Source organism: Podarcis muralis, chromosome 3 (assembly GCF_964188315.1).
Source record: "Podarcis muralis chromosome 3, rPodMur119.hap1.1, whole genome shotgun sequence".
Lineage (NCBI taxonomy): Eukaryota > Metazoa > Chordata > Lepidosauria > Squamata > Lacertidae > Podarcis > Podarcis muralis.
The window spans coordinates 11,171,238-11,196,507 of NC_135657.1; the positions used below are offsets into that span (position 1 = coordinate 11,171,238).

The window sequence follows — 25,270 nt, forward strand, 5'->3', positions numbered from 1 at the left end:
TTCTTGTTTTCCTCCTCCAAAAACTAGGTGCATCTTATGGTCTGGTGCGTCTTATAGAGCGAAAAATACGGTAGCTTTGGGGCTTTAACAAAAGAGGGGGGAAGTGGCGTGCAAGTTTAATAAAGTTACAGTAATGGCTTGAAGGCTTTTAAGTGAAAATTGATAGAGGAATAAAAGGGCGAGCAAAAGTTGGGTGTCCACACAGATGTTGGCAGCGTCAGTGAGTTGACTGATTATGTTTGCAATGATTCTCGGCCATTCTGTAAGTTTCCGGGGCCGAATAGTATGGTACAAACGCTCCAAATAAACAATCAAACAGATAACACTTTTAATTAAAAATAAATAAAAGTGGAGTTGTTTTTTCCACGACCCACCTTAGGCTGAATCCAGTGTCAAAATCAATCAAGCAAATGAACATGAGATTAAATAATTTATTACCGTTGCTAAGATGGAACACACAATGCCTGGCACCCCCATTATATGGTGAATTGTAAAAAAATAGCTTTAATACAGTATCAAAATTTACATACGCGTCGTGGCAAAAGACCAGCATCACTCAAATTAGCGGCCGCAGGGCGTGGCTGGGATCCAAAGAACCACAAAACTGGATCCAAACTCTCATGGGATTGTGGGGGTTTGAGGTTTTGGACTTTTCTTCCTCGAACAGCACCTCCACCTGCCCCATCAGCAAGCTACTTCTACAGCCAAAGGGCTTTTTCCAAAGCAGTTTGCAATATGGGATTGGGAAGGACAGCTCTTCAATGAAAAATAGTCAGACAACCTCCCTGGACAAACTCAAAAACAGCTCTTTGGATCCAGCCCTTGACTGCAAGCACAATTTCTTTTGAGGGTTTCTTTTCTTTTCGCCGTTTGTTCCTCGCACGATTATAGGAATACAACAATTTAAAGAGAAATAGCCGAAGTGGTGGTTTTCATTAGCATGACGTCGTTAAAAAGGGGGGTGGGGAAAGGAAAGGAAAAAATTAGCAAAGCGACCAAGCCACTGAAACAAATCAATCCCTTTGTGATTTCTTCTTCTTCTTCCTTCTAGAAAACGGGTAGCAAATTGACGCTTGCGCTACCATGTATAGGGCGAAAGGGTTGTACCGACACAGCGCCGCCACATTCCACGACCCACAGATCAATAACACAACATGTAACAAAGCCCATCTGGCAGGGGGAGAGGAGGGGAGGATATAAGCTTGGGGAACCCAATCTCATTAATCAAGGGGGAGGGGAATTGTTGCATTCCTATGTTTGCCTTGGTTTTGTTTTGTTTGCTTTTTTGCTTTAAATACTCAGCTATGGTTAGAAAGTCAAAGCAACAGCATCTATTCACAAGCCTGTTGCACATTCATACGAGAAACTGTTGCTGCATTTTGAGATATACACAAAATAGCTATCAGAGCTGAATACACACAATCTAATGGCATATGAAGGGGGGTGGGGAAATGGGGGGGGGGAGAGAGAGAAATGTCAACGTAAGCCCACCCAGGTCCAGAAACTCAGGCACAACGGACAAGAGTTTAAAACCTTGGATGAAGGAAGGACATGCTCTTGAGAATATTCAACGTTTCCTTTGAAAAGATGTGACCATCAGCAACAAAAGCTTTCTTCTTCGTCTTCTTATTCTCATAAATACAGCGCTACCTTGATAAGCTCTTATAGACTCCTGTGAAGCAAAATATTTGTGTGGTCAAGGAAATGGATGAAGGAAGTCACTCAGTACTCAAAAAGGACCCCCGGCAGGATTTGGCAGAGTGGAGGATTCAAATATTTAATCCTAAAGCCCATGGACAGGACGAGTAAAGAAGCATTTGGGAAGGAGTGTGTTTTTCAACAGGTTTGAGGCGTGGTTCGTTGTGCTCTCTGACGTCACAACTCAACTCAGGGCTCTGCAAGAGCGCAGCAGAAGACAGCACCAGGAAACCAGGAACATCCAGCACGGACAATTGTCATTTAGGTGTTGTAGACAGCTTCTACATGGCACAGAAAAATGGGTTCATATGTTGGGAGTCAAGGTGACTGGGGAGACCCAGGCAGCATTCTAAAGCTAACAGCTGTGATGTCATCTACATGAGAGCATACTTACTATGTCATAATAAGGAGTCAGGACTAGGGGAGGGGAGGAATTTGTTCACCCCACATGCGGGAGCCAACTAACCTGTCCCAGGCCTCCTAGAGCTTTGTGCGACCTGGAACACAGCTATGCGGTTCAACTCGCACGCTGTTTTTGGTTGTCTGCTCTGCATGGGTCCAAACTATCTAGGATCTAGCCTCAAGTTAACATGGATCAGGCCTTTTAGAGGGTTCCAGGCCTGAAAGCCCAAAACCTGCTGGAATTGATGGGTTGCAAATCACATGCGCACGCACACGCACACATCCAGCTAAGTTGCCAGAGGGTCGAACCAGGATCTTGGACCTCAGATGCTTCCATGCACACCTGGTGCATTCAGAACAGCTGGCCACCATGGAAGCCGAACTTTCCAGGGTGCATCATTCCATGGGGTTGGACTACCCAGGATGCACCACATTTCTGCTGGACTAGCCAGAGCTCTGATGAAGCTTATGCCCCGGAGACCTCAAACTGGGTCCTCTCCACTGCCTTAGGCCACTCACATTACTCATCAAAAGCAGCAAGAGCAACATGCGATTTCCCAGATGTACTGGCTGCTTCCTCTACATCCTGAGTAGCTGGCCACTTCAGCACCACTAAGGTCTACTTGCCCTAAAGACACCGAGCATTCAGTGCCTTAAAACACTTCATAAGATCTTCAGGCCACAAATTTAGTCCTCCTTTCGTTCCTCCCCCGGGTAATGCAAGCAGAGAGGCAGCAAGGAGGACCCCATAGAGTCCCAGACACCAGGCTCTGGTGCAGAATCATCAATATGTGCCAGGGTCTTAAAGGCCAGATCCAAGACTAGCAGAAAGCAGCACCAAGACTTCCATAAGTGCAATGGGGCTCCCCCCCTCTACTCCCCATGCACTCCCCAAGTTGGCTCTGGGGCGGGGGTCAGGAGAACCCCTCAAACAGTGCACTGGAGCAGGAAAAGGGGAACATTCTGCCTCCCAAACTGAAATGTTTGCCCTGATGGAATGATTGTCATAAGGCTACAATGACTTCCACCCCAAGTTGTAATCCAGAACAGGGTTTCCCAAACATGGGTCTGCAGCTGTTTTTGGACTACAATTCCCATCTTCCCTAACTAGCAAGACCAGTGGTCAGGGATGATGGGAACTATAGTCCAAAAACAGCCAGAGACCCAAGTTTGGGGAAGCCTGATCCTGAATCGAGGTTAATTTTCTGGACATCTAAGCAGCATCCATGGAATTAACTTGGATGCTCTGTATAATGTATGAGCAGGTATGTGCAATCCTCACGAGGAGCTGGAAACTGGGGCTCTTTGGATCTGGAAAAAGCCTTTAGCATCTGGCCAGTGTGAAAAGCCTAGCACAGCCTTTCTCAACCTGTGGGTCCCCAGATGTTGTTGAACTACAACTCCCATCACCCCTAGCTAGCTAGGCCAGAGCTCAGGGATGATGGGAGTTGTAGTCCAACAACATCTGGGGACCCACAGGTTGAGAACCGCTGGCCTAGCAAGTGAATTCAGCAGAATTCTACATCCCCTCGCCAGCTTCTGTTCTACCCTGGTGAACTTCTGGAAGCCAAAACTCTAGAAGTCCTCCATTGCCTTTGCTTCATCTCTCTTCCTCCAACGGGCCTCCCTCACACAACCTTCTCCTACTTTTTTGGACTGCCTCTTCGGCTTGTGCCTGGTAAAACACAGAACATACCTGATCCCATATCAGACTCCCTAATATCGCACTACTGCCACCTAGCAACTAGGCTCCTGACCTTTGCTGGGAGACTGCCCATCCATCAGCCCAGCTCCTTGATCTATCTGGTCTCTCAGAGAGGGAATTCCCGCTCTTTACAAGACAGACTCATCGCTGCTTCATTCCTGGGGTTGCCTCAGCATTGGCCTTCAAGCTTAAGAGAGGAATGCCTTCTCTTAAGAGGAGAAATGCCCCCTCTTCGGAAGACATTTGCCAAAACGAATGAAAACAAATGAATTCTTTTTGTTTCGGGTGTGGGGGGGGCTGTTTTAGTGCTGTTGTTTACTTTGCTACACTACTGGCTGGTTAGGAGACTTGAAGGTCTTATATTTAGCACCTCAGAATGCAATTACTCTACAAAGGAAAGTGTTTCAGCTGCAATCTGCCTAAGCACCATATTAACTAACATATTTTTTTTAACACACCCTGGTGTAGAGCTACCAGGAGAACCTAACTGTCCAAACTGGGATGGCCAAAAGGCACAGTTTGTAGGTATCTTTCCAATCTGGTGAAAAGCTCCTGGGGAAACGTCGCAGGAAGGCCGACACATTAAACACTTCTTCCATGGGGGTTCTCCTCCAGCGGCAGATTTTAACAGCCTTTGTAATTATCAGCTGGTACCTCCTGGTCGTATACACTGTAAATGCTCATGGCAGAAGCAGAGTTGGATTAGTCAGAATATATATTGAGTGTGATGAGATCCGGATACTTTTCGCCAAAGTCCTTGCAGGAACGGAGGGAGCGGGGAGAGCAATCCAGTTTCCAGAGGTGATCACAGAACATGAATGGAGTTGTCTCCTTGTTAGGAAAGAGGCTGCTTTGACAAGACTAAATCCAACAGTAGCTGAAATTGTTCCTTTGTTCCTTAAAAAAATATCCATTCACATAGGCCCTTTGTACTGGTTTCCAGACAAGTGTTGCCTAATTCCAGGACACGAGCCGACAGCATCTCCAAGTTTCCTCCACACAACCTGAAAACAGAAAGAGAAAAGCATGTCAGTAGATTTCGCCAGGATCCAGCAGTTAGTCACACAACCCTACACATTCTAAACAGATGCTTACTAGTCTTCTTCGCACATCTTGGTAAACAAAACCATGGCTCACTGGATCGGCACAGATATGATGGTTCCTGAAGGGAAGCACACATCTACTTTGCTCCTTCCTGATCCTTTTACCAAAATGCAGCATTAACTTTTGACTTAGTGTGTTGTCCAAACTGGAAATCGTGGTCATGGGCTCTCTGTTGGGAAACTGTGTATGTGCAGCTACTCACACAGAGTCAATTAAGGTTTGGCAGACAGCCAGAAGGCAATCTGAAGGAGTAAGTCTGCCTGGTGATAACAGAGACATGCAGACAGCTTCCTGATTGGTCAAGCTCTTTCAAGGGAGTGATAATTAATGGCCCACTAACTGGAATGTGTTAGTTCAGGAGTTCAGAGGTTCAGAGTTCTGTGTGTCAGTGTAGGAGTTGTGAGTCGTGTCAGAGAGAGCTAGCAAAAGATCCGTGTTCTGTTCCTGTAAATAGTCCACTGTATATAATAAATACCTAACTACAAGTGCCTGGTTCCTGCTTCGTCTATCCTGTCTGCAGCCAAGTCACCAATTGCTTCCGTGGATTCTGCATGTACTCTGCTAGGTCTGGCTAAGGTCCTGCAACTAGTCAGAAAGTTACGAAGTGCCAATAGGTTTTGCCAATACTCTCTTCCTTAACCATGGTTGTAAACAATAGGATGAAGCTTGGCTACATTAACCGTGGCCTTGGTTGGCTACATTAGCCATGGCATGCTAAGCCAAACCTTGGTTTAGTTGCCACACCACACTGTGCTAAAAAAAAGGACTGGGGTGAAAGAAGCAGGCATAAGCTTCCCTCTGGAGCCAGCACATTCCTCTGGTCCCAGTAAAACATGGCTTGGCTTACTTTGACATGTGAACCACACCATTCTGTAAAGTCATCATACTGTGTTGTTGTTTTTTAATAGAGAAAGTGTTGATTAACTCAAATAACTAAGAGCTAGCTCATATGTTTTGGCTGCCATCAGGAGGTCACCAAAAGTTACCCAAAAATATGCATAGCCACAACAGCTGTAACTATGTGACACAAGATTGGCATGTTAGGAGTAGCTTTGCCCCCATCAACTGGTATATGATATTTTAGGAATATCTATACCACACTGATGCCTTGTCACCTGATGAGTCCTTCGAAGAACATTAGAACTAGGAGGGCAGAAAGAACCGGCCAAAGGGATTCCATTACAGTGGTACCTTGGGTTACATACGCTTCAGATTACATACACTTCAGGTTACAGACTCCGCTAACCCAGAAATAGTGCTTCAGGTTAAGAACTTTGCTTCAGGATGAGAACAGAAATCGTGCTCCGGCGGCACGGTGGCAGCAGGAGGCCCCATTAGCTAAAGTGGTGCTTCAGGTTAAGAACAGTTTCAGGTTAAGAACGGACCTCCGGAACGAATTAAGTACATAACCCGAGGTACCAATGTATTGTATTTCCTTCCAACCCTGCAAGTCTCTGATTCTGTTATCCCGCTTAATCAAACAATCCCCTCCAAGCGGTTTATGTAAGTGCCATAAGAAAATACAAATAGAATCGATAAGATTTTGAAAACCAGCAGACCTAATGGAATTAACAAAACACGAATAAAATGCGTAATAAAATTACATGTCTGGTTAAAAAAGGTAAAGGTACCCCTGCCCATACGGGCCAGTCTTGCCAGACTCTAGGGTTGTGCGCTCATCTCACTCTAGAGGCCGGGAGCCAGCGCTGTCCGAAGACACTTCCGGGTCACGTGGCCAGCGTGACAAGCTGCATCTGGCGACCCAGCGCAGCACACGGAACGCCGTTTACCTTCCCGCTGGTAAGCGGTCCCTATTTATCTACTTGCACCCGGGGGTGCTTTCGAACTGCTAGGTTGGCAGGCGCTGGGACCAAACGACGGGAGCGCACCCCGCCGCAGGGATTCGAACCGCCGACCTTTCGATCGGCAAGTCCTAGGCGCTGAGGTTTTACCCACAGCGCCACCCACGTCCCACATGTCTGGTTAGGCTTAGCTAAATGAAATGTGCTTGGAAAACGTTTAGTGAGTTTTCAAGTTTTGTTTTGTTTTTCACCATAGCGGCATACACATTCATTAAATAATTATTTTAATGACAATACCAAGAAAGAAGAAGCCGCCACAGATTATTATTTTAGGATAAGGCTAATTTTTCAAGTGACTTCTGCATCAGCCAGGCTGCGGAAAAGTGGTTCTTAGATTCAGTGACCATTCTTCCCATATAACCATTTGACTTGCATTTACCAGAATTAGCCTGCTCCCCACCCCCATCCTTTCTCTTGTATTGTGTCTAATAGGCAGAGACCCACCTGTATTATCATGTTGACATTGGTGTTCTGACATGTAACAGAACCAATAAAAGCTTCCTAGATCTGATCAACTCATTTTTGATGTTCACCAGGCGTAGAAAGTTTGTTTGCCACATGGGCTGTGAGGTGTCAGAACATCCGAATAACCAGCTAGCACACCGAAGGAAAACCAACCTGTGACTGCTTATCCTTCTCAGTCACACCTACAATTTAAAAAAAATAACGGGGAGGAATGCAGATCTGCACAGACTATCTGCAAAACTTCTTACCCAGACCTATTACTAAATGTACCATACGCGAATCTAATGCGCACCTCGATTTTCAAAACCTTGAAACCAAAAAAGTACTTGCTGGTGAATGTAAATATGCCATCGAATCTAATGTGCACCCTAATTTTCATGATGTGATTTGGCCAAAGAAGGTGCGCATTGCATTCAAGTAAATGTGGCACAACAGCAGCTCTGGGAAATGATGCGATCCATGTTCTCCACTGGTGACCACCCATGTTTGTGCAGGTGGTGGTAGAGAGGAATAATAATAATAATAATAATAATAATAATAATAATAATTTTTATTTATACCCCGCCCTCCCCAGCCAAGGCCGGGCTCAGGGCGGCTAACAAGCAATAATAAAAACAAGTTGAATGAATACAACTTAAAAACAAGATTAAAATGCAACATTAAAATATTGAAACATTAAAATATTAAAATGCAGCCTCATCACAGAAGGAGAAAGGAAAAAGAAAGAGGGGGAGGGAATCAAATTGGCTCCAAGCCAAAGGCCAGCCGGAACAACTCTGTTTTACAGGCCCTGCGGTAAGAAATCAGATCCTGCAGGGCCCTGGTCTCATGAGACAGAGCGTTCCACCAGGCGGGAGCCAGTGTTGAAAAGGCCCTGGCTCTGGTTGAGGCTAATCTAATTTCCTTAGGGCCCGGGACCTCTAGAGTGTTGCTATTTATGGACCTTAAGGTCCTCCATGGGGCATACTGGGAGAGGCGGTCCCGTAGGTACGAGGGTCCTAGGCCGTGAAGGGCTTTAAAGGTTAAAACCAGCACCTTAAATCTGACCCTGTACTCCACCGGGAGCCAGTGCAGCTGGAAAAGCACTGGGTGAATATGCTCCCATGGCAGAGACCCCGTGAGGAGCCTCGCTGCAGCATTCTGCACCCACTGGAGTTTCTGGGACAGTTTCAAGGGCAGCCCCGCGTAGAGCGAATTACAGTAGTCAAGCCAGGAGGTGACCGTCGTATGGATCACTGTAGACAGGTACATTGCTACCTGTACTTGTACAATGATGACTGCCCATGTGGCAATATGGACATTAAAGGCAAAGGCACATTTACTGCCACTAGTAATATCATCCATGGGGTTTTGCCCTTATTGACAGAACATGTGCAAAGGCACATTTACTGCCACTAGTAATATCATCCATGGGGTTTTGCCCTTATTGACAGAACATTGAAGAACAAGGTTTCCAAGCATCCTCCTTTTCTGTGCAACAGGTATATTCACTGAGATTCTGTGCTATTTCATGTCCCTCTTTTCCATTTTTTTACAGAAATAAAAGGCTGCCTTTCTCGCACTCATCCGTAAAAATAGCAAGCAGCAAACCTCACATTTTGTTGCTAGGGTATCCATGCTTAGCTGAGTGTCTTTTCAAAAAGTGCTCATTATCTAAGTGCATCTCCCAACAATCCGTTTTCTGCTCAATGAGCAACAGAAAATATTTACCCAGCAGATAATGTTGATGCGGCAAGGAAGTGAGAGCTGACATTTTCAATTGCCTTTATTTCCAGGGGAAATAATGACCTCTAGCAGATATGAAGGGACACACGGAATAAAAACTGAGTTTGCAGATTGAAGGGCAGCAGCTGCTGCGATGAGAAAATTACATTGGTTTCTTCCAACTTCCCCAGTACCTGCGTGCATGGCAACGATTGTACTTAGATCCTAAAATTGCTTCCATGGTCAGACGTCCGAGAAACGGCACTTCCAAGCAATTAACTATCGCCGTACAACTTCCATGCACGATGCAGAGACACCAATATTTTCTGCCAAAAAATACATTAGCCTGTGGATGACAAGCCTCCTATTATGTGTTCCTTTCCCACCCGCATTCCACAATGCAAAGTGAGTCCCAAAATATTTTGATCCAAGGAGTTCTGCATTGGGGGAGATTATCGAAAGTGGTAGGGAGCAGGGGCGCCAGCTATAGGGGATGGAAGGGGCTTTCAGCACCCTCAATATTTCTAGGCAGGGGACTGCCCCCCCACCCAATACTGAGGGGGCCACCATCCCTCATCGCCCCTGGGTGAGTGCTCGCCCTCTGGGTGGGAGGTGTGGAGGGTGATTTTCACCCTCTGTGCTCCCTGCCATGATTGCCAGATCACCTTCCCAGAAAGGTGATCCTCAAAGGGATGCCCATGAGGACTGGGGGAGGGGCACCACGCATGTGACATCATGCACCTGCAACAGCCCCCCCCCCCCCGAATGTTGGGCCCAACTCAGCGCACCTGGGAGGGACCTTTCTCCTCAGCACTAAGCCTGATCAGATTTCCCTAAATGAGGTCAACTCATGTACAGTGGTACCTCGGGTTACATACGCTTCAGGTTGCAGACTCCGCTAATCCAGAAATAGTACCTCGGGTTAAGAACTTTGCTTCACAATGAGAACAGAAATTGTGCTCCGGCGGCACGGCGGCAGCAGGAGGCCCCATTAGCTAAAGAGGTGCTTCAGGTTAAGAACAGTTTCAGGTTAAGTATGGACCTCCAGAACGAATTAAGTTCTTAACCCGAGGTACCACTGTAAATCAGGCTTTTAATGCAGCTATCTGGCAGTGAGATAAAAGTAGGGTAAAGGTAAAGGGACCCCTGGCCATTAGGTCCAGTCGTGACCAACTCTGGGGTTGCAGGAGCAGGGACCGAGCAATGGGAGCTCACCCCATCCTTGGGATTCAAACCACCAACCTTCCGATCAGCAAGTCCTAGGCTCTGTGGTTTAACCCACAGCGCCACCCGCATCCCCCCTGTAGCAGACAACAAATATTTTTGGGTGCATCACTGCCCTATAATATTGGTATTTTGAAGCATTTTGGTTTTCTACATTCTTAAGCTGTGGTCTTAAATTATGGACCGGCTACATATCCTGGTTGACAGATGGATATATCAAAAAGTACTCGGGGTCACGCTGAACTGTGACGCTTCTGTCACAAATGTCTAAATGGAGACGAAAGTACCAGACGGTTCTTGTTCCTGCTACGTTCCTTCTGCTCCAGCCTGCCTTCCATGCAAGGTGAATTTACAACAATCTTAGCTGACCTCAGCACTGCAAGGCTCACATTCACGTAAAGTCAATAAATTCCACCGTACAGGAGAATCAAAGGATAATTGGTTTCATTTGCATGTTAAAATACTTCCAAGGCATATTGTCAGCATTTTAAAAAATTCATAACATTTCTCTGAATATGATTTCGAGCTTCGAAGAGAGAATACAAAATGAGGGACATTAAAATTTGCACTGTAAATTTCTCGGGCTGCAACTCTTCTCCCTTGGACACCCACACACTAAGCTCATAGCCTTTATCCATAATCAAGAATTGGGTGCGTTAATGGGGGCGGAGAACGAAAATGTAAATTTTCCGCATGAAAACAAAGCTTGCTTTTCCTCTGCAATCAAGAACGTTAATGTGACCTTGCAGGTTAAAGCTACGCAGGGAGCCCTTATAATGAATGTCTAATGGGGCCAGTTCAGAAAAGAAATTGAGCATATAAACATTGACCCAGGATGCAAGAATCCGAGCCCCAGATTCTCTGGGGAGCTGGAGAGAGTCTCTGTCTGCAACTACACGTCGGGTGAACCAGGTGCTCTGTATGAGTGCCTCAACCATGCAAAATCTCAGATAGTGCTCTCTTTCTTCCTTCCTTTTAGAAGGAAAGATAATTTCCGCAAGGCTTCTCCATGGGTGTGCTTGTTCATTATTTATTTGTTTGTTGCAAATTATAACTGTGGCGTTTGCCTCCTAGTAAATTATCAACTGCCTGGACTGAGGGACCTCTTCGAGGGCGTGGGTTCGAATCCCACCACTGCCACCACTTTTGTGGCGATCATACAGGGTCCCTGGACGTTTGACAGTCTATTGATCCCTGTGACACCACTGTGATTGCCTCTTCGCTGCCACCAACCCGTTTCTCTTGGGTACACACGGAGTCCAGACAGTTGTTTACATTAAGAAATAATCAAGTTTATTTTTATAAGCATGAACAAATTTAAGGTTTCAGTTAATTTTTCTTGTCAGTTTCTTATTCTTAGTTTCTTTACTAACTATATGTTCCTAACAACTTCAAACTGATTATTCCAACTATCTATCTGACTACACCTAAAAGTTCTTCTCACTCTCTCACAACACAACTTTACCAACCCAGAGACTTATTCCTCCCTCTTCCTTCTCCAACTCCCAACTATCAACTGACTTCCACACAACACCAACTCTAACTCCTCCTATCAGTTTCTTTCTGGCCAATCACATCACACTCATTTAACCCTTTCCTTATGACCCACCTAGGAGGCAAACGCCACAATAACCCACCTTTTTTCTCTGAGGATGTCCAGGTGGGGTACCTGGTCCTCCACTTCCCCATTTAATCCCCACAACAACCCTATGAGGTAGGTCAGACTGGCCCAAAGTCACACCCAGTGAGCTCCATGGCGGAGTGGGGATTCGAACCCTGCTCTTCCAGACCCATACACTTCCAAGCAATGGCGTTATCCTTGCAAGTGCATGAGCTGAATAATAATTTAATAATAATAATTTATTATCTATACCCTGCCCATCTGGCCGGGCCTCCCCAGACACTCTGGGTGGCTTCCAACAAAATATTAAAATACAGTAATGCATCAAACATTAAAAGCTTCCCTAAACAGGGCTGCCTTCAGATGTCTTTTAAAAGTCTGGATGTTGTTGTTCTCTTTGACATCTGGTGGGAGGGCGTTCCACAGGGCGGGGGCCACTACCAAGAAGGCCCTCTGCCTGGTTCCCTGTAGCTTTGTTTCTCGCAGTGAGGGAACCACTAGAAGGCCCTCGGCGCTGGACCTCAGTGTCCGGGTAGGACGATGGAGGTGGAGACGCTCCTTCAGATATACTGGACCAAGGCCATTTAGGGCTTTCAAGGTCAACACCAACACTTTGAATTGTGCTTGGAAATGTACTGGGGGCCAGTGTAGGTCTTTCAGGACCGGTGTTATGTGGTTTAGGCAGCCGCCCTCAGTCACCAGTCTAGCTGCCGCATTCTGGATTAGTTGTAGTTTCTGGGTCACCTTCAAAGGTACCCCCACGTAGAGCGCATTGCAGTAGTCCAAGCGAGAGATAACTAGAGCATGCACCACTCTAGCGAGACAGTCTGCGGGCAGGATTGAAGACAAATCCTTCTCGGGGCTGCAGGATAGGTGAAAGTGAGTTGGGTGAGATTAGGTGAAAGTGTGCAGTACGCTTGGCACAGGCAAACACCCCTGCCTGCCTTCTGTGTGGAAGGGCTGCAGATCAGAGGTAGAGCATCTGCTTTCCAAGCAGAAAATATTGGGTTCAACCCCGCCATCTCCAAGGAGGGCTGGCAAAGACTGAAAACCTAGAGAGCTGCTGCCAGCCAGTGCATGCAATATTGAGTTCAACTTGACCAATAAGGTGATTTGTTATGAGTTGGAGTGGGCAGGCAGGCAGTCCACAATGATCCTCCTTCTAGTCATCTAGGGTCACCTAGCCCAACCCCGTGCAATGCAGGAATCTTTTGCCCAATGTGGGGCTTGAACCTGAGATTAAGAGTCTTGCACTCTACTGACTGAGCCATTCTGAACTCCCAAGTCCTTCTGTCACTTTAAGGAATCCTATCTAACTACACAAAGGAGTGCGACCCTCTTCTCTGGCAAGGGAGAAGGGAAGAGATCTCAAGTTCACACCTTTTCCAGATATTTCCCTGACTTAGGTAAGGTAAAGGGACCCTGACCGTTAGGTCCAGTCGCGGACGACTCTGGGGTTGCAGCGCTCATCTCGCTTTATTGGCCAAGGGAGCCGGCATACAGGTTCCGGGTCATGTGGCCAGCATGACTAAGCCACTTCTGGCGAACCAGATCAGCGCACGGAAACGCCGTTTACCTTCCTGCCAGAGTGGTACCTATTTATCTACTTGCACTGTGATGTGCTTTCGAATTGCTAGGTCGGCAGGAGCAGGAGCAACGGGAGCTCACCCCGTCACAGGGATTCGAACCGCCAACCTTCTGATTGGCAAGCCCTAGGCTCTGTGGTTTAGACCACAGCGCCACTCGCATCCCAGCCAGGCACTAAGTGCTGCTTCGTGGGTGCAGGCAGCCTCTCTGTGTAACTTGAGTCTGCCAAAGGCACATGGCAGGGCAGAATGAGTGTGGGGGATTTTGGGAAATGGAAACAAAAAGTTTAGGAACCCATGACACGGTGCCTGTGTGCGTAATGCATGCTTTAGATTTTCTCTTTTTCCCCATTATTAAACTCGTAAATATTTTATCAGATCATAAAATATTAACCTATTTTTTCTGAGTTGCATGGAAAATATGGGAGAAAGTCTTTGCTACCTGGAAACGTTCCTTGTCTTTTTCAGAGGATGCAAATGATGAAGCGCTAAAGCTGCCTCCAAAGGGACAATCTCCTGCAAAAAAAACCATCCCCATAACGCATAGGTAAAGGGACCCCTGACCATTAGGTCCAGTTGCGGACGACTCTGGGGTTGCAGTGCTCATCTCGCTTTATTGGCCGAGGGAGCCGGCGTACAGCTTCCGGGTCATGTGGCCAGCATGACTAAGCCACTTTCTGGTGAACCAGAGCAGTCCACGGAAATGCTGTTTACCTTCCCGCTGGAGCGGTACCTATTTATCTACTTGCACTTTGACGTGCTTTTGAACTGCTAGGTTGGCAGGAGCAGGGACCGAGCAACGGGAGCTCACCCCGTCGCGGGGATTCGAACCGCCGACCTTCTGATTGGCAAGTCCTAGGCTCTGTGGTTTAACCCAAAGCGCCACCCGCCCATAACGCATAATAGTAGCCAATTGCATTTTATGTAACAGGACGTTCCAAACTGAGAGCGGGTCAGATGTCCCACCACTCCTCATGGTGGACAACAACCTTTCCAAAATGGGGCACCTATTGAGATGCAACTACTTGTCGCAGCACAAAGAGAAAATCAAAATTGTCGTGGAATTTGGGCAGTTTTCCAGCCAGAAAGGGCAAAGATCAAGTTATAAGTCAATAAAATTGTGAACAGCATCAAAACATTTCCCCCCTCTGGTCTCATGACAGCAGATCTTGAGGTCACCCAAAGACTCGTATACAATTCAAGGCAGGCAAAAGGAAGTACTAATTGACACAAAACACATAATTAACTTATGGATTTCACTGCCACAAGATATGGTGATGGTTTCAAGTTCAATGGCTTTTAAAAATAAAAAGTTCGAGAAATCCATGGTGCATGGGCCTATCTGTGACTATTCACCACAACAGCTTAAGAGGACTTCCATGTTCAGAAACACTCATATTATTATCAGATGATGGGGGCAGACAGCTCAGGAAGTCTTGTTATTTAATGCCCTGCTTTTGAGTGTCTCAGAGGGATCTGAATGCTCACAGTTACTACTGGAAATGGAATGTCAGACTAGATCAGTGTTTCCCAAACTTGGGTCTCCAGATGTTTTGGGACTACAACTCCCATCATCCCTAGCTAGCAAGACCAGTGGTAAGGGATGATGGGATGTAGTCTGAAAACAGCTGGAGACCCAAGTTTGGACTGGATGGACCTTTGGTCCAATCCAGCAGGTAAGTTTTGTATGTACTTAGCTAGGAGGACCACACCATCCACAAGTCAGTCTAAAACACGATTGTGTGAATGGGGTCAGGAAGAAGTCCACAGGGTGCTCTGATGGAGAGTTAGGCAGGTCTCACAGGACTTCTGAAAATGTAGCTATTTCTGTTCTGCTGTAGGTGGCCCTACAGATGTTGCTAGACCAGAACTCCTGTCATCCCTGATCACAACATCTGGAGGGCCACACAGGTTCCTCACCCCTGCTAAAGGAGAAGTCTCACCAGCTGACAGCCCAAGTAGAGACAAGTGGTAGATGATGGGTGAGACGGGCATAAGAACATGTGGGGAGATGGAAGCAGCATTTGTGGCGTATTGTATCTTCCCTCTGAGAAACGCTGATGCTTTGGTGCAATGGATCACGGATGGTCACAGAACATACAGATGGGAGATTTGGCAGCTACATGCCAAACACAGCAAGGCGTGTTACCTTGAGGCCATTAACCACCGCTTCAGGCTGCTGAGAAGGTGAGGAGGCCTGGTCATTGACGCTCGGAGAGCAGACATTCCCATCTGCCCTTGTTGGCATCCTAATGGGACCCTTTGTAGAAAACCAAAAACTATTTAATAGCGGAATGTGCACCATGCTCATCAAGATGAACAGTTTCCCCAACCACCTCTAGCTCCTCGTTGCAAAGCCCACTGGGCATGTACATACTCTGAGTACATGTTTAATTCAACCACCTTCTAATTGCGCCCTTGGGATGCTAGGCTGTCCCAGGGCAACCAAGTGTCTCTGTAAGTTCCTGTAAGATTCTCGGTCATATTGAGAAGATGATAAGCAAAGGGAGCAAAAATCTCTAGTCCGAATCTAGAGATAGTTAAATCATGTTTTAAGTCCCACTGAAATCAGACTCATTGCAATTAACATGTCCTACTGTAATTGTAATTTATTTATTACGGTCAAGGACCAGCTCACATAACATAACACAATAAAAACAGTGTTCATAAAAATAAAATATACAATCGGAGCAGATTGCAGAAATAGCTCATGAGTTAAAATTGAGATGTATCCATACACCCGTACAACTGAGATTTGGGCTACCATAAAAAATTGACCCTGAGGCGCCCCAAATGGCGACTTCAGCATTTCCCTAATAAGCTATTTTATTCTAGAGGATGATCTGTGCCTACAAATCTGGGCGCAGAATCTGGCTACCAGCCTATCTTTGCCTAAGAGGAGAGAATTAAGTTTAGACTTGTCTGAAAGATCGGTGAGCCTCTTCAGCAAAGGATCAATGGTGTCTCTGCGAATCTCAACATAAAAAGGACATCTAAAAAATACATTTTCGGGGCTTCCTATTTCCCCTAATGGGCAGGCGCAAAGTCTCTGTGCGTACAGGACTCTTCTATAGGAGCCTTCCAGAACTGGTGAGGGCAAGGCTATTCTAGTTTATTTATTAAATTTATATACTGTCCTTCAGCATAAGATCTCAGGGCGGTTCACAGAATAAAATGCAAGACAAAAACACAGGTAAATAATTAAAACAAAGCAGCGGAACGACAATACCTTCCCTTCCCACAGGGACATATTAAAAGGCTGTGGAATATTAATCAGCCCAAGGCCTGGTTGAAGAGGAACATTTATATATAATGAAGGCACCAGGCAAACCTCCCTGGAGAGAGAATTCCACAAATGGGGAGCCAGCACAGAAAAGGCCCGTCCTCGTGTTGCCACCCTCTGGACCTCAGGTGGAGTAGGCACACGAAGAAGGTCCTCAGATGATGAACGCAGAGTCCAGGATGGTTTATATGGGGAGAGGCGGTCCTTGAGGTCTTGCGGTCCTGAGCCGTTTTAAGGTATTATGGTCCAGAGCCCTTGAAATTCTGGTTTCAACAGGATGTAAGTACAACTGGCTTTGCAAGATCAGGGTTTTATTTTTGAGATCACAGAGACCTAATACAGGAAGTAGCATACACAGTCCTCATAAGGAGGGAAGATATTGCAATGCTAACAAAAAGGCAAGAGAGCAATACTAAAGGGGTTCAAATGTAGGATGGTTTAACGGGGGCACCCCACATCCTTTGGCCATTTTACATTTGATTTGCAAACCATGCTAGAGAGGTTGGTTGAGGGCTCACAGTCGTTTGCCACTTTCAAGTTAAATGAACTTTTGCCCACGCAGCTATTGACTGAACTGTCTTATTGCCACGGAATATTCAGAGACATTCCAACTTCTGAAGACTGAGGTTTAAGACCAAGTTAAATGTGATTTTTTACAGTTATCATTCATCAGTTGTATGCCTTGTATCTTATTTCCAGCTGATGAAGACTATTACGAAACAGTAGTATCATTCCAGAGACACTGTCCTTTTGAGGCTTTTGAGAGGTCTTCCATTGAAACTTTTGAAAGACTATTGAGAGACTTTACTTTTGAAACTTTTGAGACGTCTTCCTTTGAAAGACTGTTGTGAGACTGTCCTTAAGACATCTGTTTTGAACACACGGCTTGACGGTCCTCGCTACCACTCTGTTATATTGTACATATGAACTTTGATTGGCTTATTCCTACAGTTTGAATATCATTATTCTATTATATATTCTCTACTAACTATTAGCCTACGTGTTGTGTTTGTATTGTGATGGAATATTCAGAGACATTCCAACTTCTGAAGAATGAGGTTGAAGACCAAGTTAAATGTGACGGCCGTCATGAAGAGGCCATCAAAAATGGTTCAGGTGCCCAACATGGTGGACATAACATTGGAAAGCATATTTGCGCCCATGCAGTGGCTCCTACAAGGCTAGCATTTTCATCCCAGCGCTCTGCGACCTTTGAAACAGCCATGCCAGTGTGCAAATACCAGTGCGCACAAGGACCAGCGCTTGTTGAACATTAAGTGGAGTGTTTGCATTAGAATGTGTTTTAAAATGGCCTATTCAACTTAGTTCTCACTGAGATGGTAAGGCTATGCTTCGTTTACTGTTTCAGACCGCAGGTGGTAGCCCAACAAGGAGTGGGAGAATCTGTCTGTTTCAATTTCCCTCAGTTTCTCATTTTCCCCAATCCTGAATTCAGTTCTCCACATTTCCACATGAGGTGTTTTTTTTTGGGGGGGGAGCGGGGGAGCAGGAGGGAGGGAATACTTTTTTTAAAATCCTCATGAAAATTCATCAGCAATTTAGTGCGAATTTTTCCTTATATACACATTTGTATGTCCCCCCGCCCAATATACACATTTTTGCAAAGGAACATACATCCGTGTTAACAGGGAAGAAGTCAAATAATATACAATGGCTTTGGCAGAGGAATCTCTGAGGCAGAGATGGGCAGAAGTTAGATCGGTGGGTGATTTGCAGTAGATCAGCAAAGGTTCCTGGCTCCTAACAATCGCAACTGCAAACCGACTCCCTTAAATTAGGTTGCTGAAATGAAGAACACTAAACAGGAGTGTGAAACATTGTGGGAAAGAACTGTGGGAGCTCAGTTCAATTCTGGTACTGAAAACAAATGCCTAGCCTCAGAATGTGCTCAGAGGCATTTTGTTCTTTCACACTATTTCTTCTGCACCTGCTCAGTACCTCTTGGGGTGCTGGTAAAAAAGATGAAGATCTGTGAAGGCTGCCCACTCCTGCGCTAAGACTCCCCCCTTTTCTTTTCCTACACTGTTTTTTCCTTTCTTTCCTCCTTATTTTCTAATCCCCCTGGAAGCGGAACATTCATCTCATTCCAGCACAATGTAATATGTATTTTTTATATACATATTTCTTTTCATGCCACAAAAAGCCAGAACAAATAATACATTCCTTGTGTGAGTCATTCTACCTGCAAAGACCCCTTTTTCTCCCCAACATCACATTTTAAAATAGCCAAAGAATTTCAGGCCCCAGCATGCATTTCAGACGAAAGCACTTTAGTTTGAGGCAAATCAACTTCCTCCTTCCACCAGAGGTGGGTTGCTGCTAGGAGAAAGAAAAGGAACAAGAATGAGCAACAAATGCTCAGTTTCTAAGTCAAAGCTTAATTAAGACTGCAGCCCTATGCACAATTATTTCGGGCTGGTTTGCACATGATTTAATAAACTCATACCCCCCTGAACATTTATCGAACAAGAACAGGAACGTCCTGTTCCTCCATATTAGTAGTAGCACAGTTGTGCCTTGGTTGTTCCGACTTCCGAAAACATTTGACAACCAAGGCGCTGTTTCCGATTGGCTGCAGAAGCTTCCTGCACTCAATCAGAAGCCATATTGGATGTTCGGATTCCAAAGAACGTTCGCAAACAGGAACACTCACTTCCGGGTTTGCGGCGTTCGGGAGCCAAAACGTTCAAGTCGCAAGGTGTTCAGGATCCAAGGTACGACTGTAGTAGTAATATTTTTTAAATTTATATCCCACTCATTTGACTGGGTTGCCCCAGTCACTCTGGGTGGCTTCCAACATGCATTAAAAAAAATAAAACATTATCCTGAAAGATCTTCATTGGCTCCCAATACGTTTCCGAGCACAATTCAAAGTGTTGGTGCTGACCTTGAAAGCCCTAAATGGCCTCGGTCCTGTATACCTGAAGGAACATCTCCACCGCCATCATCCAGCCCGGACACTGAGGTCCAGCGCCAAGGGCCTTCTGGCGGTTCCCTCCCTGTGAGAAGTGAGATTACAGGGAACCAGGCAGAGGGCCTTCTCGGTAGTGGCACCTGCCCTGTGGAACGCCCTCCCAGCAGATGTCAAGGCAATAAACAACTATTTTACTTTTAAAAGACAACTGAAGGCAGCCCTGTTTAGGGAAGTTTTAAATGTCTGATGCTGTATTGTTTTTAATATTCAGTTGGAAGCTGCCCAGGGCAGGGTATAAATAATAAATTATTATGTATTATTATTATTATTTAGATGTCTTCCAAAGGTGGTATAGTTACTTATCTCCTTGCTAAGGGGTTGCATAACTCCATACCCATGAACATTTCTCCAGTGAAATTTGGGACGTCCTAAGGAAAAGCGGGACATTCTGGGATCAAATCAGAAACCAGGATGGCTTCTGTAAATCTGGGACTGTCCCTGAAAAATAGGGACACTTGGAGGGTCTGTAAACTATGGTTTGTTTGCTGTGAATGAGCAAGCTTATCCTGAGAGATAAGAATTTTTATCACTGTTAAGTGGCAGCCTTTGCTAGTCAATTCCTGCTACCTTCTTTGGTACAATATTTGGTCCACCCCTGTGCTTGGATATCCTGATTCTGGTGGTGGCTGGAGACGCCCCCCCCTCTCCCCAAATAGCCCCATCTCTTTCTTTGAAAAGTCCGCAAGATTTTCTTTCAGAGGTAGACCTTAAGGTCTTAGCAACTAGCTTTTATGCCTTTGTATCCTCTAGGCTAAGCTAATAATAGTGCTTATTAGAGCTACTATTTTTAGCAATATTTCCTAAAGGCAAACTTTCTGCCTTCAGGGGACAATTTCCAGACTGACTTGCCTGCTAAGCAACATGTGTGTGTCTGCCACACAACAGCAGAGGACTCTAGGGCATTTATTCCTAGGACAGAGATCTCCTAATAAACCTCTGGATTATTTGCAATTGATTGGCAACTTTTTCTCACTCCTGACCGTTTAACAATAGCAACAACAAATACGTTGTTCCCCATTACCAGCATATATATTAAAGGTAAAGGGACCCCTGACCATTAGGTCCAGTCGTGACCGACTCTGGGGTTGCCACGCTCATCTCGCTTTATTGGCCGAGGGAGCCGGCGTACAGCTTCCGGGTCATGTGGCCAGCATGACTAAGCCGCTTCTGGCGAACCAGAGCAGCGCATGGAAACGCCATTAATCTTCCCGCCGGAGCAGCACCTATTTATCTACTTGCACTTTGACGTGCTTTCGAACTGCTAGGTTGGCAGGAGCAGGGACCGAGCAACGGGAGCTCACCCCATCGCGGGGATTCGAACCGCCGACCTTCTGATCAGCAAGTCCTAGGCTCTGTGGTTTAACCCACGGCGCCACCCGTGTCCCAGCATATATATTAGCCTGCTGCAAAAACAATGTTTTGAGATAGCAGGTTTTTGCGCATGAACGTTCTGCTAAAAACAAAGTCCTGCTATAGGCATTGGGATTTCTCCCATAATTTCCTCTGAAGCATTTAACTTGGCAGGCGGCTTATAGCCGTTTCCTGCTAGGTGAATACACAAAATCAGATGTTGAAGTGAGTGGGCCTGATCCCCACAGCTGACAATACCACCAGTGGGCCATCCTAGGACATGGTGGCCCTTGACAACTACTCTTGAGGATGTCAAGAGTCTGGGACACACTTTGAAAACAATTTCTCTGCTCAGCTGAAAACTGATGGATTTACATGGCTTCTTGGTGCGGCCCAAAATGGCTACCGTTATGCTCTTACAGAAGACGTAACTGAGGGAGGAGGCCAAGGAATACAGAATTTCCACCCCCCTGCCCCCAAAGCTGACAGGAGAGACAGGCCGAATCAATAACAATGTAAAGCAATTCTCCATTGTATTATAAACACATCTAATTCCTGTCACCGCTAAGGGACCTGAAGCCAATTTTTTAAAGTGAAGAGGAAATTGGAAGCAGAAAATCTCCCTGAGGGAAATCCTGACAGGAAAATGTTTAACGACAACATCGTTATAATAGCACTCTAGGAAATCAGATGCATTTCCCTAAGGCTGACCCTAAAAAAAAATTAGACTTGTGTGTGTGTGTTTAGCAGGGCAGGGGGAGAGCCAAAATTTTGTACAAGAGGAATGTTTCCTCAGACTTTGGAAGAGGGGATGGTCCAGTGGTAGCGCACATTGCTTTGGATGAGGAAGATCTGGCTCAATCCCTGGCCTCTCCTGATGAAATGATCTCAACTGGCAGCAAAAGGGAAATACCCTTCGCTGACTCGAGAGCTGGATTAAACAGTACTGGACATGACGAATCAATGGTCTGCCTCAGTATGCTAAGTTTCATAGGCACATGTTTTCTGACAGCTCAGGCACAATTTTAAACTGGAGACTTTGAAAACTGCAGGCTCACAGCTCCACCCAACAGAGGCAGATTCAAAGGCACACAATCGGTTCGGTCGCACTGGGTGCAGAGCCTTTGGGGCACTGCAGGAGCCACCAGAACTGTGAGGTAGAATGGAAACTGAGAGGCGAGTTTTGGCATCGCACAGGGCGCCACTGAATTTTGAGACTCCCCCAAGGTTCGCCACTGTACCTGTCTACCCTAAATGGTTTAATTTCAGAGTGTGAGAGAGGAAAAGTCAGTGTGGTAAAGCTACAGCATTCTTTCCCAACCTGGGATCTTCTGACTACAACTCCCATCAGCCCTAGACAGCATGGCCAAAGGTCCAGGACAATGGGAAGTGTAGTCTAAAAAATGTCTTGATGACATCAGATTAGGGAAGGCTAGGTTTAGAGTGTTTGACTGGGATCTGGGAAACCCAGGTTCAAATCACTATGAAGCTGCTGTGGTGATCTTGGGCCAGAGTCTCTCTCTCTCTCTCTCTCTCTCTCTCTCTCTCTCTCTCTCCCTCTCCCTCTCCCTCTCCCTCTCCCTCTCCCTCTCCCTCTCTCTTTCTCTCTCTTGGCTGAGCATGAGCTGCTGCAAACATGAAATGAAAGAAAGGAAGGATATGAATGTAATGAGTAAGTAAATAAGTAAGTAAAGCAGAATAGCTTGCCCCCAGAAGAGCGGGACTAATGCATCTCTCAGCACAAGACTGGTCCCATCACCTCCTGGCAAATAGAAGGGGAAGAAATGGAGGCAGTGAGAGATTTTACTTTCTTGGGCTCCATGATCACTGCAGGTGGTGACAGCAGTCACGAAATTAAAAGACGCCTGCTTCTTGGGAGAAAAGCAATGACAAACCTAGACAGCATCTTGAAAAGCAGAGACATCACCTTGCCAACAAAGGTCCGTATAGTTAAAGCTATGGTTTTCCCTGTAGTGATGTATGGAAGTGAGAGCTGGACCATAAAGAAGGCTATCGCCGAAGAATTGATGCTTTTGAATTATGGTGCTGGAGGAGACTCTTGAGAGTCCCATGGACTGCAAGAAGATCAAACCTCTCCATTCAGAAGGAAATCAGCCCTGAGTGCTCACTGGAAGGACAGATCCTGAAGCTGAGGCTCCAATACTTTGGCCACCTCATGAGAAGAGAAGACTCGCTGGAAAAGACCCTGATGTTGGGAAAGATGGAGGGCACAAGGAGAAGGGGACGACAGAGGACAAGATGGTGGGATAGTGTTCAGCAGCAGCACAAGACATCCCTTTGAATATGCCTAAAGACAGGAAGGAGACCATATCAGGACAGTGAGTCATCATCTAGTGGCATGGGTGTCTCCCCCTCTTGCTGTGACACACTCCCCTTCCCCCTTGTCTCCCAGAACCAGAAGAGGCATGAAGGGTGTGGAGGAGAGGCTGTCTGATATGCAGGCACAGTCTCTGGTTGCTTGGGAAAAACCCTGGTGAGGAGGTGGGGACTTTCAGTTTCAGCAGCCAATTTTCGTGGAAGACGACCACTGGGAATGAGGTGCTCTGCTCATTAGGCCTGACATTCAACCAAGTCTGTGGAGGTTGTGTTTTTGCTAATGACTCTGTGTTTACTGACTGGCACACTCCTGTGACATCTAGAGACAAAAATGGGGACCCTCCTCCCAATTCTGCTGCTCCTTTGCACTGGGCTGAGCGCAATATTCCAGAGTGATAAAGCATGCTTAGATGCAGCAGGCAGACTGCTCCATGGAATGATGCTATGAGCTCACTGGAGTCTTCACTTCATTAGCTTGTTTTATTTATAAAAGTATTTCTCTACCGCCCACTCACATACAACATGAAGGCGGTGCACGTGATAAAATACAGCAAAATAATACACGACTATCACAATAATTACTTATGTCTCACTCTTTGCGAATGACCCGATTGGATCGTTTGTGCCATATTTTCCTTTAGAAGAAGAGCTAATTGTGATTTGTCGTTTAGTGGGGATGAGGGTTGACTTTGCTTGCAGCACTGCTGAATGAAAAATAAAGGGAAAAGATGCCTTCTCCCTCTCCCTCTCCCTCTCTCTCTCTCTCTCCTCAATTAGAATTGGCACAAGTGGATAAACCTATGTATTTGCCCAGTCTTGGAAGTTGTCTCCCATTTGTCATCCATCCTCTATCAGAGAAAGCCTGGCTGGCTGCCGTCTCCTCCAGCAATTTCCCAGTGACGTGCAAGAACAGCCAAGAACATGATGGGGAGGAGAGAGGCAGAGCAGTACATCAGTATCTTGAGGACAGGCACTTCAGGACTCCATAGGAATCTCCCCAACAGACATAGTTCTGTTGTATCCTGAAGCAATCACTCATTTGGCACAGTAGGATGGCAATGGTGGGGAAAGGCTACTTCTGCTCCTAAGCGGGATCTGCAATCTCAACAACAAAAGTGGTCAGCCAAGATGGCATATTGTTTCCTGCTGGGCAGGCTGGCAGTGCAGCTCAGCCCCTCTTCTGATGCCAGAGGACGTCCTTTTCTTCCCTGCGCCACCAGCCCCTGGTAACGTAACCTTTATCTTGGCCAAAACAAACTAGATGCCTGAGATCCGGTTTCCAAAAACCTCAGCAAACAAAGGGCACAGAGAAAGAAACTGTATTAATTTGACTAGAGCAAACATAAAGAGACAGAGAGAGAGATCCGTAACTAGTATGGCCACAAGTACGCTGTGTTGTGTAACAGATTGTATAATAGATTTGCAGCTGCTTTGGGCAGAGATCAGTGTTTTGGTTGCTGCTCTGTAAAGCACCATTAATATTAAATGTGCTTTCAAAGAATCATAGAATTGAAGAATTGGAAGGGACCCCAAGAATCATCCAGCTCTGTTAAGTATAGTGATTTAAGTCACCGAAATTGGAAATGCTTGTATGCATTAGGTAAAGGGACCCCTGACCATTAGGTCCAGTCGTGACCGACTCTGGGGTTGCGGTGCTCATCTCGCTTTATTGGCAGAGGGAGCCGGCGTACAGCTTCCGGGTCATGTATGCATTACTATGTTTTTAAATTTGATTGGTTGGCAACTGAATTCTAGAGAGGTCTCTAGTAGTTCTCATGTCATTAGATAACATTGGTCACTTGGGAGGTACCTGGTGGAGGAGAGACTCCATTTTTTGTGAAGCAAGATGACTCCACTGTGAACACTGCTAAGTTGAATAGAGCGTTGGAGTGCTTCTTCTTTGCTTGAAAGAAAGACAGCAAAGCTGCGGGAGA

General features: G+C 46.0%; 1 protein-coding gene across 5 annotated transcripts in view; it reads right to left on the minus strand.

Moving 5' to 3' along the window:
• Positions 1–417: 417 nt before the first annotated feature.
• The window catches only part of CCDC85A (coiled-coil domain containing 85A), a 157,400-nt gene continuing 132,547 nt past the window's right edge, over positions 418–25,270 (minus strand). For 3 of the 5 annotated variants that reach the window (XM_028725130.2, XM_028725129.2, XM_077925426.1), the window contains one exon: positions 418–4,809. In XM_028725130.2, coding sequence (XP_028580963.2) covers positions 4,760–4,809 — 50 coding nt within the window. In that variant the 3' untranslated portion in view covers positions 418–4,759. Of the gene's footprint in view, positions 4,810–15,520; positions 15,632–25,270 lie in introns of those variants that run through there. The other 2 variants (XM_028725128.2, XM_028725132.2) reach the window with 2 other exon arrangements.